This window comes from Trichoderma aggressivum (assembly GCF_033847375.1).
Source record: "Trichoderma aggressivum f. europaeum strain CBS 100526 chromosome Unknown scaffold_060, whole genome shotgun sequence".
Taxonomy (NCBI): Eukaryota; Fungi; Ascomycota; class Sordariomycetes; order Hypocreales; family Hypocreaceae; genus Trichoderma; species Trichoderma aggressivum.
Window position 1 is genome coordinate 14,799 of NW_026946426.1, and position 18,436 is coordinate 33,234.

An 18,436-nucleotide genomic window follows, 5' to 3' on the forward strand; every position below is an offset into this window, starting at 1 on the left:
AGCTAGTTGTGGTCCAACGTGTCTCATGTGACACTTGATCGTGCTCAACCAGTTAGCCGTCTGCTCTGTAATAGTCGATTGTGGCCTCGTGGTAATAGTGAGCTCTTCATTTCGACGCGAGGAATCTTTTAGCATCCTTGGCCGCTGGCGTCCTTCTATACAATCGTCATACCGGCCATTCTTCTTTTGCGGTTAATTGGAAAAAACATCGAAAGCGAAATAACCGCACTTACTTGCTGTTGATTCGTCCCCAGCTCTTGAAAACCAAAAAAAAACGGAAAAAGAGAAAGGTTAGATCACATTTTGATATGTTCGCCTTCCATTTTCTTTTGCTGTAGTCCTGTTCCCTTTCGAACGGGCAATGCCATCTACAAAGTCATGGGAGCAATAGCTAATATTCGATGATGTTATAGCATTCTCGTCTCCGAATTGATCGTGAAAGCGTTGCCGTCTATTACCATTGATAAACACCAAATTTCCGAAGCTTTGTATCGACACTCCCGTATAATCGAGAGGAGGAATTGCTGCTTCGAGCACGTTTGTTTTTGGTTCCCGGTCTGGGAGGATTATGGCTGCGTTGACCCAAACGTATCAGCAACAGACTGGTACGGTGACAATGCTTCAACGACCAACAGCTTCAGGCATGATGCCTACAAACCAATCTAACGGCCACCATCAATACACAACCTCAGCACCGAGAGGAGGAGGAGGATACCGAGGGAGCACTGTTCCTGTTCAGTCATATGCCTTTGCACCCACACCGAATCTGAATCAGAGCCTGCAATGGCAGCAGTATGGAACCTACCGGACGAACTCAGCACCCTCCGGGATTCCCACACAGACTTTTGACCCTAGCTTGGTTCAACGCTCCCATCGCACCAACCCGTCCGTCACAAACATGGCCTTGATTCCTTCCTACAACGGTAGCCACAGCAGTGGCCAAAGCAGCGGTCATAGCGGCCAAAGCAGCGGCCAAAGCAGCGGTCATAGCAGCAGCCACAGCAGCAGCCACGGTAGCAGCAGTGCACGCGATGACTCTGTCAAGTCTCCGTCTAGAAATGCCGCTTCACGCCCCCAGCTTTCGCACGCTTCCAGCGGCTCACAGTCGACACTGCCTTCCAGTGCGGCTTCCAAGAATGCACCTGATCGATATCGAAGACCTAGCCACTCAAACACTCGATCCCAAAGCTCGAATCCCCCGCTCAGCCCCGGCAATCAAAATCAGATGTATCATGCACCCAACGGCTCTCGATCGGTCCCGAACCTTGCAGCTTCTCCCTCGGTCGGCCCGGGAGGGTCCATGGATGACTCGAATCTGCACCGCAGACCTTCACCGGATGAGGCAAAGAAGATGCGCCGCCGAAGCGTGCATACCATACAATCCACAGATTCATTCAGACCCCTTCTGAAGCCCGAAAACGCCTCTCGTCCAGAGCAAGCTGTCAATGCCAAGAGCGTTGACAGGAGTGAAAAGTCTCCTCAGGTTGCTCAGAAGATGGCCATGCACGTCCGTAACGGAAGCAATGATAGCGCATCGTCCAGTCGAAGCAGTCAGTCGCGATCTGCCTCGGTAAGTTGGTTCCTTCATCGCCACTCCTCATCCAATCGCACTGTGGATTTTGGGGGCCCTTTTGTAAGTTGTGTGCATACTAACCAGGGATTGATGTGCAGTCTTCCAACCGCAATCCGACTACCCCCACCGGCAACCCCTCTTCACCGGGCGCTGACGAAACACCGGTCAAGAGCGATCAGCTCAAGGTAGCGAATATACCAGCGAGAGGTTCATCTGCCGATGGAGTTAAGCGGACACTTAGCCCTTCTCCCCTATCCAAACCTGCCACGATGGCAAATGAACCAACTGGTGATGCCGCCGCCGCCGCAGCGCCCTCGAGCAGGGCTGCGGCATCTCCCGCGGCAAAGCAGCTCGCAGCCATCAATGAAAAGGACGTCAAGGGAAAGACTAAAACCTCCAGGCTTCGCCGCGCCTTCTCATTTGGTAGCGCAGCTGAATTCCGAAAGGCTGCTGGTCCCGATGGCGAAGGCATGGAAAGAGTGGAAGTATCCAAGCTCCGCAAAGACCCAACATCTGAGGAGGCCTATGACGCTGAGCAAGCGCGAATTGCTGAAGCACAAGAAGCCGCGGGTATTGGTAACAGCATCTATGGCGGTCGCTTCTTTGGCGGATCGACGGACAACCTCTCCATCTCGTCTACCGCCTCATCTGCTTCTATTATGATCAGGAAGATGGGCCGTGGCATGAAAAAGAGCACCCGTTCGCTGGTTGGTCTCTTCCGGCCAAAGTCTGTTGTGGGCGTGCCGGCGGCCGACGGTCCTGTTACCGAGGGACAGGCTGCCGTGTCTATGATTACCGTGGAAGCAGAGACTCGACGTGTCAACGTGACCGCGGACCCCCAGGCCGGCAAAGGTGGTACGGGATTTCCTCGCCTTGAGCGCAACTCTCTCGACGCTACTCAGATCCCTGAAATTGGAGCAGAGCGTCTAGGCAGCGCAGGAACGGATAACTCCGGGCCTCGTAAGAGCATTGTGGGTGGTGAAAAAGAACGTGCAGAGGTACTTGCGGCAGTTCGCAAGGGCATTTTGAAGCGTACGTATTGCCTCATGTTTTCTATCATCTCTATTAGCGGTTGATTAACTGACAACAGGTTCAGGCTCTTCAAGCCCTTCCATCCGGCCGTCGGAGTCGCCAGATCTCGTTTTGCCAACCATCCCAGCTGTCGCCGACTCACCCAATTCAAGTGCGCCGAGCACGCCAAATGATGACGGCAAAAGAACCGGATCCCCAGCTATTGGTACTGAGGACTACTTCATGAGTGCCCTAGGTCGGCTTGGAAAGAGCCGACCCGGAACCCCCTCAGCTGGCACTAAGAGGAATGCCACGTTTTCACCACGCATCATCTTTTACGACACATGGCCTAGCCAAGAGTATGATCGCCGCGGTGAAATTGCCACGTGTAACCGTCTCACACCAATGCTGGCTCAGCAAATCAAAGAAGAGCTGAACAGTTTCAAAATGGTTCGTCGAAACTTAATTGTTTACCCGATGTGGGTTCTAGAAGGGACTTAAACAAACTAACTCGCTTTTAGGAAATGGAAGTCCATGAAAATTCCAAGATTTATACGCATTTCTTCTGATGATATTATCCGATGGGCGAAAATCTTGTCAGCTGATTATTTTCCCCCCTCTGCTACTACGGGGTATTAAAGCCCCAACCATGTATTTTCTTCACATTTACCATTTGCGGCGTTTAGGGACAGCATAGTAAGGTGTCACGGGCGTTTTGTCACACTACCTCACTACATGTCATGGTATTTAGCCCTCAAAGACTCATACATCTCATTAATATTCAGTTGGTACTCGTTGGCGCGAGGAATGGGCGATTGGGGATGGTGGGAAGAGCCGGCGTCGGATGGATGCCGTCTGTCGTCATTGAAAAATCGGAAACTCGTGGTTGCGGCCTACTATGGCTCAGCCACAAGGACTGAGGATGGAAAAGCAGCATGTTAAAATGACACGATGCCACGTTGGCACAGGACGAGCATTTAGAGTTGACCGTGGAGGCAAAGACGTTTAGGTATGGCAACTCAGCCGATTGGAAGGTGAAATATAGGCCGGCAACTTGTGTTTTTTTTCCTCTGCTTCATTTTTATCTATGTCTCTATAGCCGGATTTAGTCTATGAGCGTGACGTGTCTGGTGTCTCCTTTTTCAGCAAATAAAAACTCAGTACTTTTGATCAATTCTTGCCTAGAAGCCCCTTTGCTACTAATATCTGCCAAGGGTTGGATACATCATGCTCAGCCCACAATTGTATTTGCATGGGATTGTCGATCTTGATGGATGTCTATAATTAGCACTACTTGGCACTTACAGATGTTTCTGCCGTTTGTTGTGCTGAGTTAATAGGTAACTCCAATATATTGGGGGCTGCTAATCTTGTATTTGATGTCATCGCGGGCCGAAGGTATTCTGGGGAAATTTAGTGTTGTCCGGGTATTAATCAGCCCCGCCGTTTAGTAAACATCAGTTTGATGGGCTTTTTTTTTTCAACGCCGCCATAAGGGAAAAAAAAAAAAAAAATCTTGGTCACATTTTTATCTTTCGTTCATTGAACCCTTGAAACTACTCTCCCCATCCACCAAGTGCATAGGCGGTGCTCACTTATGTGGCAGCGCCTGCTTGGGAAGACTGTGACACATCGATTGTTGCTTCAGTCTGGATTCTCTGCCGTTCCCTGTACTTTCCGTGGTGTCGCGACCATGACGGCGACAGAGGCGGCCAAGGGAGCCGAAAACCCCAAGAAGCTCCATGGGCGGGCGTTTTACGAGAGCATTGGGAGTCCCAAGTTTATCGTGGCTCCCATGGTGGACCAATCCGAGTTTGTTTGTCTTGCATTGAGATCCTGGCGCGCTCTGCTTTGCCCATGTTTTGCTGACGTTTGCGTGCTCGACAGGCCTGGCGAATGCTCACACGATCTTTCTTGCTGCCCTCGGAGCAGTCCAAGTTGCTGGCTTACACGCCCATGCTTCACGCCCGACTCTTCTCCCAAGACGAAAAATACCGAAAAGCGCATTACCAGGCCGTGCGAGCGGGATTCGACGAGCCTTGGCTGGACGGAAACCCAAAGATTGACCGGCCTCTCTTTGTCCAGTTTTGCGCAAACGATCCCGAGGCGCTGCTCTCTGCGGCGCAACATGTTGTCCCATACTGCGATGCTGTCGACTTGAACCTTGGGTGCCCGCAGGGTATTGCGCGCAAGGGCCACTACGGAGCGTTCCTACAGGAGGATCAAGATCTCATCTTTAAGTTGATCAACACATTGCACAAGGAGCTCCCTATCCCGGTCACGGCCAAAATCCGGGTGCTGGAGACAAAAGAGAAGACTCTGGAGTATGCAAAGAATGTGCTGAAAGCTGGAGCTTCTATATTGACCGTGCATGGACGGAGACGAGAACAAAAGGGGCACCTCACTGGAGTTGCCGACTGGGAAACGATTAGGTTCCTCAGAGATAGTCTGCCGCCGGAAACTGTGCTCTTTGCGAATGGTAATATCCTACAAGACGGGGATCTACAGAAGTGTTTGGACGCGACTGGAGCGGATGGCATCATGTCCGCCGAGGGAAACCTCAGCGATCCCGGCCTGTTCGGCAATCCCCCGCCGGCAGAAGAGAAGAGCAGGGAGTACTGGAGGGGCAAGGACGGAAAAGGTGGCTGGAGAGTTGATGCCATCACAAGACGATATCTAGACATCCTGCACAAATACGTCTATGACTCGGAGCCTCCGCAGAGACGGCCGCTGTTTGTCCCAGGCGACGATACCGCCTGGATCACAGAGACCGAGAGCTCAGACGAGCCCGCGAAGAAGAAGAGAAAGAAGGAAGACGATAAGAGCCTCAGCACATCGCCCAACCTCTCGGCACTGCAGCCCCACATGTTCCACGTCCTCAGACACTTTGTCACCAAGCACACCGATATCAGAGATCAGCTGGCAAGGGCCCGCAAGGACGGCATCGACGGCTACGAGCGGGTCCTCGCGGCCGTGGAAAAGAGAGTGGCCGAGGGCCTGCTGGAATACGAGCAGACGGACGGTCGGAGCTTCGAAGAGGAGCTGGACAAGGTGATTAGCGAGCGGACCCTGGAGGGCGTGCCCGAGGAGGAGAGCTCCATCGGGACCATCAAGAGGTGTAAGCGCCCTTGGTGGGTGGCCCAGCCGATTATTCGGCCGCTGCCGAGCGAGGCCCTGGCCAAGGGGGCGATTTCTCTCAAGAAGGACAAGGCCAAGGCCAAAGACAAGCCCGACGACGACGCTAAGGCGAAGAGCGCAGATGGGGTGGCTGAGGATAACAAGGAGACGGAAGCACAGCAGCAGACAAAGCAGGAGATTGCGTCCAGAGACGAGCTCGTCTCCGGATGAGACACTTGCAGGAAGCAAGGGAGGATGAGGAGAGATGCCGTCGGGTAGCAAAGATACCGGTGCTTCGTACATGAATAGACAACTAGCTAATGCATTATCTTTTAGCAAGGCCGTAAAGATACTTGTACCGTGCTTAGACGATCATCTTTTTTGCCCCCCTCTTCTATCTGAAACTCGCTTCCCAGCGTCACGTTGCTGTGGCATTGCTGCTCAAGCATTGCAGAAGCGTGTGTACGGGCCCTGCAGTCATCGCTCCTCCAGCAGCTTGAATGGCCGTCTTCACAGCAGCCATTCCCATCCCTCCAGCTCCTGCACTCTGCAAAACGGCAAACAGACTCTTTGCCGCAATGGGGCCAAAGCTCGCTTGAATGGCTGCAGCCAGAGAGCCTCGACGAGTTCCAGTTAGTAATCAGCCAAGCTTTTTCGTGGTTTTGACATGCCATACCCTGTGCTACACCAGCAGCTCCAAAGCCAAGTCCGCCCAAGAAGGGAGCGGCAACGACCACAGGGGCAGCGGTGACGGTTATTCCGCCAAGTAGAGTCGCCGCTTCGATGGGATGTTCGGTTACGAATTTTTTAATCTTTTGGGATGTTGGATGCAAGCGTTAGTACATGTGTAATGCATAAGGCTGTTTTTTGGGGGGAGGGTGTGGGCAAATATGCATGTGCCAACTTACACACTCTTGAGGGGTCATGATGTAAAGAAAAAGGCAGAATCGGCCGCCCTCGCTAAACGAAGATCTCTTGTAATGCTGTGCCTCGCGTCTCTTGGTTTCTCGGTCTGCTTCGGAGACGATGCCTCTTTCGATCTTTTCGATTTCGCTAGAGAGCCATCGGGAATCAGGATCAGAGCGGCAAGCCCAGGCATAAATTAATTTTGAGGCGCGTACACAGACGTTCCAATTACGCTTTGCCAACTGTCACCGCAGGGAGCGGCAGCCAGTGAAATGAGCATTTCGGTCTGCATGCAGGCGATGAATATGCACACGGCAATTAATTCACCTGATGGCCCGCCTCTAAAGCCGGATTCCCTGCTTTGATTCGTGCCTCAGTCTGCGGATGCAGCTGTGGTGAGTGACTGGTGTGGCCTGGTGGCTGGGAAGTAATACTGCGGCATGATTTCCTGGCGCGTACTAGCTTGTGTTCATCAAGATGCGTATTCGATCCGTCGTTGGATGCCGATACTGCATTCTCACTGCTTGAGAGAGAGATTAGCCAGGTCGATGAATGCGTTTTCGAGGCTATTAATAACCCACAGGCAAGCATCAGACCGATCAAGAAAGCTGACTCTTTTCACACGGGCATACGACTGTAAGCCTGCGTCGATAATCCCAGCACACCGAGGACCTCTTGCATAGACGCACGTGCAGTTGAATGCACCCCGTAAAGGATGAGGTTGTGCATGCTGGTTGCTTCCTGTTATGCCGTCTCTTTAGTGTAAGATGTTGCCACGGATATTGACTGGAGGTGAGAACGGCCCGGTATTGGTGGAAAGAAGGGGTGTGATTGTTGTTGGGTGTGTATTCTCTCGAGATAACAAGGTACAGTAGTTGGGCGATATACCTCTTCTGATTGGAGAGACCAAAGGGGAGCGTGTAATAGAAGATAGAGAAGTCATTACTTCACTCGAGATGACAGATGGATGATGGGGTGAGCGGCTCGATGTGGCCATCAGCTCTTTGAGATTGAGACACCAATCGCAAACGGCAATTTGAATACTGCCGGCTCAACTGGATATCTCTTTGCGATAAGAGGTGGCCGTGAAATGGACAAAGCGATGAATGGATCGGTTTCCCCGTCTCTCAATATACACACCCCTGTAGCTTCTTGTAAAGGAATCCAGCCTTGTCGTGTCGTCCTTGTAATTGCCAAAAATTTGATTGCAAATTGACGTTCCCGACCAGCAAAGGTTGAGGAGAAAAGAAGGTGATGATGCTGTGACGACATTGAATAGGAAGATCGGAATATCGTAGTCCAGTCCCGTTCCTTCCCTCCGGTGCCTCTGGCTGCCGATCTTCACCTACTGCTTCATCCAACCTTCTCCCGAGTGCTTCATCCAACCTTCTTTGTAATCTCGTCTCGATCTAATCGTCAATGCAAGCAAAATTGCAATCGTCACGGGGTGAAACTATCGGTGTCGATACTGAGTGTCGATTAAGAGGCAAGTGGGTTCGCTGAAAGAATGCAGGATGATCGACAAGTCAACTCGAAGGAGCGAATTCTTTCAATATCGAATGGAATACGGCGCACTAGCAGATCATGGTAAGATGCCCCGATGTTGCGTGAAGGTCCAATATCCTTGCGAATCTAGCGATTTGGCCTTGCTTCTTATCCTTTGTCCTTTGAGAAGATAGTGTTGACATGCTTTCTCACAGATTGAGTCTGGATATTCTTCTATGTCCTGTAGTTGCCTTCGGACTCGAGCTCACTTTCACAAAATGCCTTTCCATTACTGCCAGATTCTACTATTGTCCGATTTCTCTCCATGTTAGCATCGTGGCAGCTGCATCCGAGTTCTCGATCACTCCCGTCGTTTTACTGAAGGATAGGCATCCTGGCGAGCACCTTAGATGTACGGTATTGGTTGTTGGCATTGGCAAAGATCCTAGTTTGTCATCTATCTCAACGGGAGACCAGACGCCCATCTTCGGTGAGAATCGACATTCAAACTACTTTGCCGGCGTGTTAATCGTTTCTTGGCAGCGGGACGATCACTAAGAAGATGTGTTGGTCGCCTGAAAAAGGAGCATCCATGATTGTATGGGAGCGACTTACTCATGACCTCTTCCTGTAGAGTTTGGCCAAGCTGCCAAACTTAAGATAAGTCCAAACGTTTCTTCTGAGTCTGAATTAGTCTGGTAAGTAGGTGCTCTAGAATCTTGAGAGTGGTGCGATTAATGAAGAGAGAGGGGTCATTCTTGGATACAATTTGGTGACCAAGCTGTGGCGGGCAAGCCACGACAATAGTATCAGGATGCTAATGTGAACAGCGACGACAACCTCCTATCTAGTGATTTTGAGACAACAACATCCATTCCAGACGCCATTAAAAGGGGAAACAGTCTCGCGGATATTTTGAGCACGTCCTGGCCAATGGGATCCCGTTCCGGTAGAATTGGCCATTATTGAATCCTACGATGAACCTGGCCCCAACAAGATGAATGGGAGGGCGGGGACTTTGTGGTCTTCCACAACATCCTTTGGCTGGAGGTTGCCTCGACAGGCCTCGTGGTGGGTGCCAAGGCGGCCTGCATCGCAGATTTTGTATGCATATAATACGCCGTCGAGGGAGCGATGCTCCATCAGTATGCACGGATTACGAGTTGCATGCGTGTGCGTGCCCCGTGTCAGGCTGTCGATCGTCCAAGTTGCTAAAAAGATGAAAAAAACAGGGGCCGCCTTTCCGAGGCCTACCGCAATCAAAGTGCATATGCGGCCTCGCAGCTAAGTGGAAGTGAGTTCTCAAATCTTGGATTCAATATTCATATGCAGCCAAAGTTCGCTGCATAGGCCGGAGCAGCTTGATTAAGCGGTGGCTGCGCTTCACATGAAAGTCATGTTGTCGTGTCGTGTCCGCCTGGCCTGCAGCTTCTCACCTTTCGATTGGACATCGGCTGCTCTATCAGTTCCTCCGCTGCGACATGTCGTGTTGCTATTCGACCAGCGCAATGCTGTGCGAGCGCCACCTCGGTGGCCAAATCAGAAGTCACAGGGCGACGCCTGTAGATGAGAAGGGCATCGCACAGTCTTTCTACCATGCATATAAAATGACGATCTATACTTGTTTCATTCTTCCTCGCTAAATATGCGTCCTCTCCGGGAGTGAGTGTTATGTTCAACGACTCTCGAACCACTCAAAGTATTGGAGATGATGGAAAATCAAGAGCAGCTGAGGAAGTTGGAGGAGCAATGGAATTTAGTCATGGCAGAAGATGAGCGTAAACATGCATTGATCTCAGTGAGGCCCCAGAATCCGTTGCTTCCAGGGATATTCCCCATGATGCATAGGCTAAGACCCTTTCTAGGACTTGTTCGGGCACATCAGCGATTTGACAGCGCAGCTCGCTGAGGCTCATATGGACCTGCGAGACCGAAAGGACATGCTTGAGCTCAAACGCACCAAGCTTGATCAAGCCGAGAAACAGATTGAGGATTTACGACGCAAAACGGTGAGAAGAAGGCGGCTAATGCCTGGAGATGAGAGGGGGAGCTAACCACGGCCACGCAGGATGAACATGTTTTTAGTATGGTTATAATTGATGGCGACAATATGCCGGTGAGTATACACGTGCCTTAGGCCGTCGCCCTCCCTCGCAGCTGGAGATGCGCTGACTGTCTATAAACAAAACAGTTTCAAGATGAATTTGTGAGAGACGGCCTGCTGGGGGGCAAGAGGGTAGCTAGCCTCCTGAGGAAGGCGATAACCGAGGATATCAAGACAAGATTTCCATCCCTTCCTGCCAACGCGCAGGTGGTGATTCGTGTATATGCGAATTTGAAAGGGCTGTCCAAGAAATATAGAGAGCTTCTGCCTGAATCGGCATCGTTTGAAGATTTTGTTCGAGGGTATAACACAGTTCATCCCACCTGCGACTTTATCGACGCTGGGTGTGGTAAAGAATGCGCAGACGAGAAGATCAAAGGTGAGCTGCCGTCGTGAATTGGAGTTTTCCTCTCCCGTTTCAATACCGGTTATAGGTTTGCAACTTGTATACTGATATGACAAAGCGGCCCTCAAGTTTGGTCTCGGCGACAGCCATTGCAAGCAAGTGTTTTTTGGAGGCCCAGGAGACAACGGCTACGCCCGCGTGTTCGATTCTTTTCTCGAAGATCAGACCATTCGGGGGCAGATAACGCTCATGTCGGGTCCTCCTTTCGCCTACGAGCTGGCAGCAATCAAAGACAAGTTCCAGAATGTGGCGTTCGACAACATCTTTAGGGGCCAAAAGCTCCCCAATGAGGCGAACCGCAGAACCTCGTTCCACCTTACACCACCAGGAACACCGATGCCTTCAAACGCTCCATTGAGCTTTGCAGCTGCCGCCAAGGTGCCCAGTAGCCCAGCACATAGTGCTCCCGCTCAGCTGTACTGTCCGGAGCCGAAGCCGTCGGCCAATGGAGTCATATTGCGGAACAGGCTGGGACAGAGGGTGGACTCGCGCCTTTCGTATTCGCAGTCTGATTTCTCCAGCTTGAAAGACCGTAAGCTCTGCAACAATTTCCACCTCTTGGGCAAGTGTTACTATCTCGACAAGTATGGGAAATGCCACCACATTCACGGGGAAAAATTGACTGCCCAGCAGCTTGAAGCCTTGCGAGGTATTGCCCGTCAGTCTCCATGTTTGAACGGACTGGGCTGCAGCCAGACAGATTGTGTGGCCGGACATCGGTGCCCTAGGGAGCCTTGCCACTTGGACAATTGCTGGTTCCCCAAGGAGATGCACGGCGTTGACTCTCAGGTCATTGACTAAGGCTTGTGAACAACTTAATATTTTATTTTTATACGGCAGGCATACGGACGGGAATTTGTATCCAGCGTTTTGGGTGGACGGATGAATTGGATGGCTAACTGGCTGTCCGGCGTTGTCATGAACGGAATACATGTGGTTCATTGGGATGCCGGCAGCATTGCTTCAACGGCAATGATGGAATTTGGCACTAGTTAATGTTTTTAATGCTCTTCAAGCAAAAGGAGACGGCGAGAAGTAATTGATAGTCTAGGTATCTTGAGTTGAGGGCTCGGAACTTGAAATTGAGTATGTATTGATGAGCTCCATAGCCACGTTGTTCTGTCCAGATATCATGGCCCGGGCACTAGCAGTACCGTGGGGGGCTATCAGAGCCACCGGAAAGCCCCCAAATGCCAAACCCATCCACTGTGGCACCGCTAAATGGACCCTTCTAGGGGGGACTTTCAGCTTATGTTCGCTAAAGACATTGAAGCTTATGTGACCAGTTGGCCGACTTGATCGATTGTTGATTTCTCTCGTCACAACCAAGACCGGTAGACGCGTCTCCTGGATCCAAAAAGGATGCCTCCGGTCCATCTACCACCCTCAAACAGCTACGAGAAACAACCGCTGCCGCTCTGCTGCCGGCTAAGATGTTCTTTTTAGCCCCGACTCCGAGCAGCTGCTGGTCGGTTATTCTGGATTCGGAGCCATCGCGAGGTACCCGACGAGCTGAGGCGTCACTGGCCAACGGTCAAGTACCCCCTGATAAGCCCTACGCAAAAAAAGGCTAAAGACGGCGTGGATTCGGCCCCACGACGGCCAACTTTTGCTTCCCCCCAAACATGTTCCTGCAACGCCTTTTTGCTTCCTTCGAACAGCCGCTTTTCGGCGACTATGAAGCTGTCTCGGCCGGATCCCCGCAAAGTGGGGGAGGGGCTTTGCTTGTCGTGGGGGGAGAAAATCAGGTGCAAGTTGATGGCTGAGGCGAGGTTGGAGCGTGTTGGAAGTGCAGCAATCGGGGGCTCTTTGATCATATATTAGAGTCCACCGGTCCCGGATCCAGGTTTATTCTGTCTTCTCTAGTGGGTGTTGCCCATACTTTGCGTCACGGTAAGGTGGAACAGGGAGAGAAGAGAAGAGAAGAGCGTATAACTGATGCGTGTTTGGTGCTGACTTGACTCGCTCTCCAGACTACAGTACAAGCTTTGGACAGCCAGGCATATCGTCGACTTTCGTACTCTACAACATGTCTCGGCAAAGCACTCAGCTGGTCAGCGGCTGGACCTTTAGGCAGCATCAAGGTCCTTCGACGGAATGGCTGCCGGTGGAAAAGGTGCCAACGCAGGTTCACACGGATTTGCTGGCCAACAAAAAGTATGCCCCTATCCTTCCACCAGAGCAATGTAGAACTAACAAATATTTAGGATTCCGGATCCCTTTGTGGACCTGAATGAACGAGCCGTTCAGTGGATTGGCGACAAGGACTGGGAGTACAAAGTGACAATTACCCCTGATGCCGTGGAAGGTGAAAATGTGACAAGAGACCTGGTATTCAACGGTCTCGACACTTTTGCCACCGTCTATCTCAATGATGAAAAACTGCTGGAGTCGGAGAATATGTTTGTCTCTTATCGTGTAAATGTCACAGACCGCATCAGAGTCGGGTCGGAGAACACCCTCCGCATCGTCTTTCACTCCGCCGTCGTCAGGGGTGAAGAGCTCATCAAAGAGTACGGCCATGAGCATAAGTTCTACGTCCGACAGACTGAGAGAAGCCGTGTCCCGGTACGGAAAGCCCAGTACAACTGGGGTTGGGATTGGGGCCCAATTCTCATGACAGCCGGACCTTGGAAACCCGTCACTCTCGAGACGTACGTTGCGAAAATCGACGACGTCTGGGTTCAGAGCGAAGTCAGCCAGCATCTTTCGTCTGTTTCCGGATCCGTCCTCGCTCGGGTAGCTGGTGCTCCGAGCCAAGATGCTCAAGTTTCGGTGACCCTGTCATTAGATGGCCAGACGGTGTTTCAACAGGCGGTAGATGTTGCTTCGGCCAAAGATGGACTGATCAAGGTTCCGTTTAAGCTCGAGAAGCCCAAGCTTTGGTATCCAAAGGGATACGGAAGTCAGCCCCGTTACCAACTGGACGCCAAGCTCCACCACAAGGCTTCTAATGCCAAAGAAATCGACAGCCAATCGAAACTGGTTGGGTTCCGACGAACCGAGTTAGTTCAAGAGCCGGATGCTCACGGCAAATCCTTTTATTTCCGCATAAACAACGTCGACGTGTTTGCTGGTGGCTCATGTTGGATCCCTGCCGATAGCTATCTCGCCGGGGTGCCCTCAGAGCGATATTACGAATGGGCTAAGCTCATGGCAGAGGGCAACCAAGTCATGCTGCGAGTCTGGGGAGGTGGCGTTTACGAAGAGGATGCTCTTATCGAAGCTTGCGACGAGTTTGGTATCTTGGTGTTCCACGACTTCCAGTTCGCTTGTGCATCTTATCCCGCCTACTCGTCCTATCTGAAGACTCTGGAAGAGGAAGCGAGGCAGCAGATCCAACGCCTGCGGACACACCCATCCGTGATCGCCTGGGCGGGCAATAACGAGGACTACCAGGTCCAAGAGAGGTATAAGCTCGACTATGACTTTGACAACAAGGATCCAGAATCATGGCTCAAGTCTTCGTTCCCTGCGCGGTATATTTATGAGCACCTCCTGCCAACATGGGTTGAGGAAGAAGATCCAGGCAAGATCTACCACCCTAGTAGTCCCTGGGGTGATGGCAAGCCCACGGCCGACCCAACCGTTGGCGATATTCATCAGTGGAACAGTGAGTCTTTCTCAATTCTCCTATCACAGCTTTGAGAGCCAAGCATCGCTAACAGTCGTCTACCAGTCTGGCACGGAGCCATGAACAAATACCAAGAGGCCGTCGGCATGGGAGGCCGTTTCGTCAGTGAGTTTGGCATGGAAGCATATCCTCATCTTAGCACCACGCGTCGCATGGCCAGCGACCCGGCGCAGCTCTACCCCGGCTCCATGGTCCTCGATGCCCACAACAAGGCCATCGGCCACGAACGCCGCATGATCAGCTACGTCGTGGACAACTTCCGGCCCCGGCTCGATCTCGGCGGCTACACTCACCTGACGCAAATCGTCCAGTCAGAGACAATGCGTGCCGCGTACAAGGCCTGGCGAAGACAATGGGGCAAGCCCGGAGCCAGGCAATGCGGCGGTGTCTTGGTGTGGCAGCTCAACGACTGCTGGCCGACCATGTCGTGGGCCGTGGTGGACTACTACCTCATCAAGAAGCCGGCCTACTACGCCATCTCGCGGGCACTGCGTTCCGTCGACGTGGGCGTGCACAGGACGTTCCATGACTGGACCCAGACGGGAGACTGGGTCGACAAGGACTCCGGCCTCGTCACCGGCCAGGTCGACCAGACCCTCCCAGCCCGCAAGGGAACCTTTGACGTCTGGGTCGTCAGCAACGACACCAAGCCCGTCGAGCTGAGCCTCGTCGTGCGCTTCGTCTCCGTCCGCTCAGGAAAGGACGTCGTCGACCCCATCAAATCCACAGTCACCGCCGCCGCAAACTCCACCACCGACATCCTCCAGAGCAAGCCGCTCCCGCCGTCGATCCCCAACCCGGAAGACCTCGCCAAGCCCTTCAACCTGGCCGAGTACGACCCCTACGTCGTGCACGCCACCATCGCCGATGCTTCCACCGGCGCCCTCGTCGCCCAGGATACCGCCTGGCCCGAGCCCATCAAGTTCCTCGACCTGTCTGATCGGGGCATCTCGTTTGAGGTTTCGCCCGCAAGGGACGAGGTCGTCGTTTCGGCCGACAAGCCCGTCAAGGGACTCGTGTTTGAAGAGGTGGAGGGGTTGAAGCTGAGCGATAACGGCTTCGATATCGTGCCGGGCGAGAAGCACGCTGTCAAGGTGGAGGGCGCTCTGAAAGCGGACCAGTTGCTGTGGACGTGTGTTGGAGCCCCTGAGGCGTCGTTGACGATTTCTGGAGCATCTTCCTCGCTGCCCCTTCGATAGAGTTAAAAAAAAAAGGAGGGCTAGTACGTAGGTAATATGGTATAGTTAATGGAACAGCTGATATCTACGATTACCTCAACTACGTGATACACAATAAAGAATACCGAGAAACGGCCAATGTGCACATTAAATGTTCATTTTCAATTTTTAATCGCTAATGACATCAATAAAGAAGAGGGTCAAAAACTTGACGTAGGTAAACCCAGGATAAATCTCCCCAATCCCACTCAATCCCATTACACACATATCCCATTCCCAACCTATTTCACGTAACCGTCCCAATCTGGCAATGGAAAGATAAAGAAAAAAGAGTAATAATAATTATATCAAATTTACAGGGATAGACCGCAAAAACTCAAGTCTCCCGCCGACCACGCTTCACGGGAGGCGGTGATCTGGACACGCTCTCGCTGTCGTACCGCCGCCTCTTCATCGGCACAGGACTCCTCTCTCGCGGACGATCCGCCGAACCATTCCTTGCCCTGCGCGAAGGGGGACTGCGGCTGCGCGACGGGCTGTAAGAAGCCCTTCTGCCGCGCGAAAGAGGGACCGGAGACCTTGATCTCGATTTTGATCTCGAAGCCTCGCGGGACGGCGATCGGCTGATATCCCGCCTGAGCTTCTTCCGGGGTCCTCCACTGCTGACAGATGAGCTGTTTCTGCGGCCAGCAGCAGGTCCGCCGGGGCTCTGGCGCGGTCGGCCCCGTCGAGGCGGCGGGCTGGCCGAGTTTGCGCCCCTCTCCCTTCGCGGCGGAGATGGAGAGCGGCTGTAAGAGCTGTACGAGTTGCTTCGCGCACGACCACGATTCCGTTGTGGAGGCGGGGACTGTGAGGAGCGTGAGCGCGAGGAGTAGCTTCGGCTTCTGGTAGCATCTCGTCGGCCTCCCCGTCTGGGGGGACTGGCAGAGTACGACCCTCGATCTCGTCCACGAGACGAGACAGAGCCAGACCGAGGCCGGGATCGTGACCGCGAGTCAGAGTATGATCGGTCCCTTGCACCACGTCGTGGCGGTGTTCGGGAAAGGGATCGGCCTCGACTGTCGCCGCGACGAGCCGCAGACCGAGGGCGGGAGCGAGATCGAGAAGAGTATGATGAGCGAGTATAAGACGAGTAGCTTGAGACAGACTCTGAATCCGAGCGGTCCTGGGCAGGGGGTGCAGGGAGCGCAGGCTTGGGCATGTTCTGGAGGTGCTCTCGCATCTCCTCGGTCAAAACACCCATGCCAATGCTGGTAAAGTAGTTGATGGAGAATCTGATGTTGCGAGGGTTCTCGCGGGGGAAGATGCCTTCGAGGCTGGGGCGGAGGGTTTCGTCAGTCATGCGCGCCCTCAGCTTGACCATGCCGACCTCCTCCGAGATGTGCTGGAACAGGATCTTGATGAAGATGCGGCTGCTGGACGTGGTTTCATCCTCGTTCAGGTGGATGACGGAGAGGCAGTGCCAGCCGAGGGAGTCGGCGGCAAACATGTGGCCGAACAACATGGCAATGTTTCGTAGCTTGTTGTTCTCGTAGCGGTGGATCGTCTCGTAGTACTTGGCAAAGGCCTGCTCAAAGAGATCGCACCATAGACGGTTGATCTTGGCAAACCGCTCACCAATCAGGCCAAAGAACTTGGTGTACGTCTTTTCCTGAGAGCAACACTCGACAATCATTGATGGCAGCTCAGGCTCCTGGCCAGCGGGCAGGTTGATCTTCATCAATTTGTGGACTGCTTCCTCTGGATCGGCGCTTGACATGATGGTGAGGTAGATGGTTCTTCGTAGATTGACCAAGTCGGCGTTGGACTGGTCCTTGATCTCCATGGCTTTCGATTCCTCCTCCTCCTCTTCATCGCTCTCGTCCTCGTCATCCTCGTCGCCGTCTTCATCGTCGCTACCCTCGCCGAGAATTTCCGCCTTGAGTTTCCGGTAAGCCCCTTCGTGCTCCTCCCACTCGGAGTCGAACTTGAAGATGTTGAGTCCATCCTGAACGTCAATCTCGCCATCAAGCTCGACCTTGTGTGTGATCTGGTCCTCCTCTTCAACCAGATCCAGCTCTTCCTTGATAGCCGGGCTATCCTTGAACTTGTCCTTTCGAATCTGGAAAAGCACCTCAATCATATACTGGGTTCGCTTGTCGATGTCGGATTCGTGAAGGATGTTGCGGAACTGGTCGAAGACGGCCATGGAGATGGCAGGCTGCATCTCCTCCAAGTACTGCCCGATTTCCTTGCAGAAGCCCACGGCAATCTCCACGCTGTCGTCCGTCGGCTTGTGCAGAAGCAGCAGCAGGATCTGGCCGGCCAGCATCTCGTGCTGGACCTGCTGGTTGATGAGGTGCGCGAGGAACGTCGTCGAGGAGAGGCAGACGGCCTTGTCGTTTCGCTTGAAGCCCTTGCGGAACTGCATGATGAGGCGCTTGATCAGCAGCTCGCCAACCTGCGGCAGCTTGGTGTTGACAATGGCCGCCATGGCCGCGTAGATGGGCGTGAAGGGCAAGCTGGCGGCCTGGGCCTTCATGATGGACCGGCAGAACAGGCCCCGCCCCCGGATCAGATTCTCGCCAAACAGCTCGGGGACAATGTGCTTGATGTTGGCCGTGTTGACCTTGTTGATCAGGCCGTTGATGCTCTTCTTGAGGGCCTCCCACGCCATCCGCTGGTACTCCTTGCTGGTCTTGTCCGTGATCTGCGCCTGCAGCGCCCTGAGCCTCGCGGGCGGAATGTACGTGCCTCCCGACCGCATGTTGAGCAGCTTCTCGTACTCGGCCTTTGCCGCCGCCTGCTTCTCCTCCTCCGTCCGCACCGGCACCGGCACCGGCACCGGCGAGCGCGCAGTACGAGCGGGACGATAGGAATCGCCGCCCTCTCGCTGCTTTCCGCGCTCGCGGTGCGGCATGTCGACCATGGCCGACGCCATCGTTTTCGCGATCTAGCCGGAGAATGGAAGGTGTCGTCGAGATTCGTAGAGAAAGAGAGTCAAGAAAGAAAAAGAGCAATCGAAGCTGGATACAAGCGAGCA

The 18,436-nt window shown here is 53.2% G+C and overlaps 6 protein-coding genes across 6 annotated transcripts; 4 read left to right on the forward strand and 2 right to left on the reverse strand.

Annotated features, from left to right (window-relative positions):
- Window positions 1–616: 616 nt before the first annotated feature.
- On the forward strand, window positions 617–3,153 carry Triagg1_9826 (uncharacterized protein; the record flags this gene model as incomplete). Its single annotated transcript, XM_062904826.1, has 4 exons — window positions 617–1,570; window positions 1,672–2,605; window positions 2,670–3,034; window positions 3,106–3,153. 4 exons carry the CDS (start codon window positions 617–619, stop codon window positions 3,151–3,153), a joined length of 2,301 nt encoding a protein of 766 aa, XP_062751168.1.
- A 1,124-nt stretch (window positions 3,154–4,277) lies between these two features.
- Triagg1_9827 (uncharacterized protein) lies at window positions 4,278–5,932 on the forward strand (the record flags this gene model as incomplete). The annotated part of the gene is made up of 2 exons (XM_062904828.1): window positions 4,278–4,400; window positions 4,472–5,932. 2 exons carry the CDS (start codon window positions 4,278–4,280, stop codon window positions 5,930–5,932), a joined length of 1,584 nt encoding a protein of 527 aa, XP_062751169.1.
- Window positions 5,933–6,119: 187 nt separating this feature from the next.
- Window positions 6,120–6,899, reverse strand: Triagg1_9828 (uncharacterized protein; the record flags this gene model as incomplete). Its single annotated transcript, XM_062904829.1, has 4 exons — window positions 6,120–6,319; window positions 6,378–6,513; window positions 6,610–6,754; window positions 6,823–6,899. The coding sequence occupies 4 exons, from the start codon at window positions 6,897–6,899 to the stop codon at window positions 6,120–6,122; spliced, it is 558 nt and encodes a 185-aa protein (XP_062751170.1).
- A 2,901-nt stretch (window positions 6,900–9,800) lies between these two features.
- On the forward strand, window positions 9,801–11,403 carry Triagg1_9829 (uncharacterized protein; the record flags this gene model as incomplete). Its single annotated transcript, XM_062904830.1, has 5 exons — window positions 9,801–9,890; window positions 9,958–10,101; window positions 10,161–10,208; window positions 10,284–10,575; window positions 10,661–11,403. 5 exons carry the CDS (start codon window positions 9,801–9,803, stop codon window positions 11,401–11,403), a joined length of 1,317 nt encoding a protein of 438 aa, XP_062751171.1.
- A 1,228-nt stretch (window positions 11,404–12,631) lies between these two features.
- On the forward strand, window positions 12,632–15,435 carry Triagg1_9830 (CAZyme family GH2; the record flags this gene model as incomplete). Its single annotated transcript, XM_062904831.1, has 3 exons — window positions 12,632–12,759; window positions 12,810–14,215; window positions 14,282–15,435. The coding sequence occupies 3 exons, from the start codon at window positions 12,632–12,634 to the stop codon at window positions 15,433–15,435; spliced, it is 2,688 nt and encodes an 895-aa protein (XP_062751172.1).
- A 332-nt stretch (window positions 15,436–15,767) lies between these two features.
- On the reverse strand, window positions 15,768–18,334 carry Triagg1_9831 (uncharacterized protein; the record flags this gene model as incomplete). The annotated part of the gene is made up of 2 exons (XM_062904832.1): window positions 15,768–16,325; window positions 16,376–18,334. The coding sequence occupies 2 exons, from the start codon at window positions 18,332–18,334 to the stop codon at window positions 15,768–15,770; spliced, it is 2,517 nt and encodes an 838-aa protein (XP_062751173.1).
- Window positions 18,335–18,436: the final 102 nt, after the last annotated feature.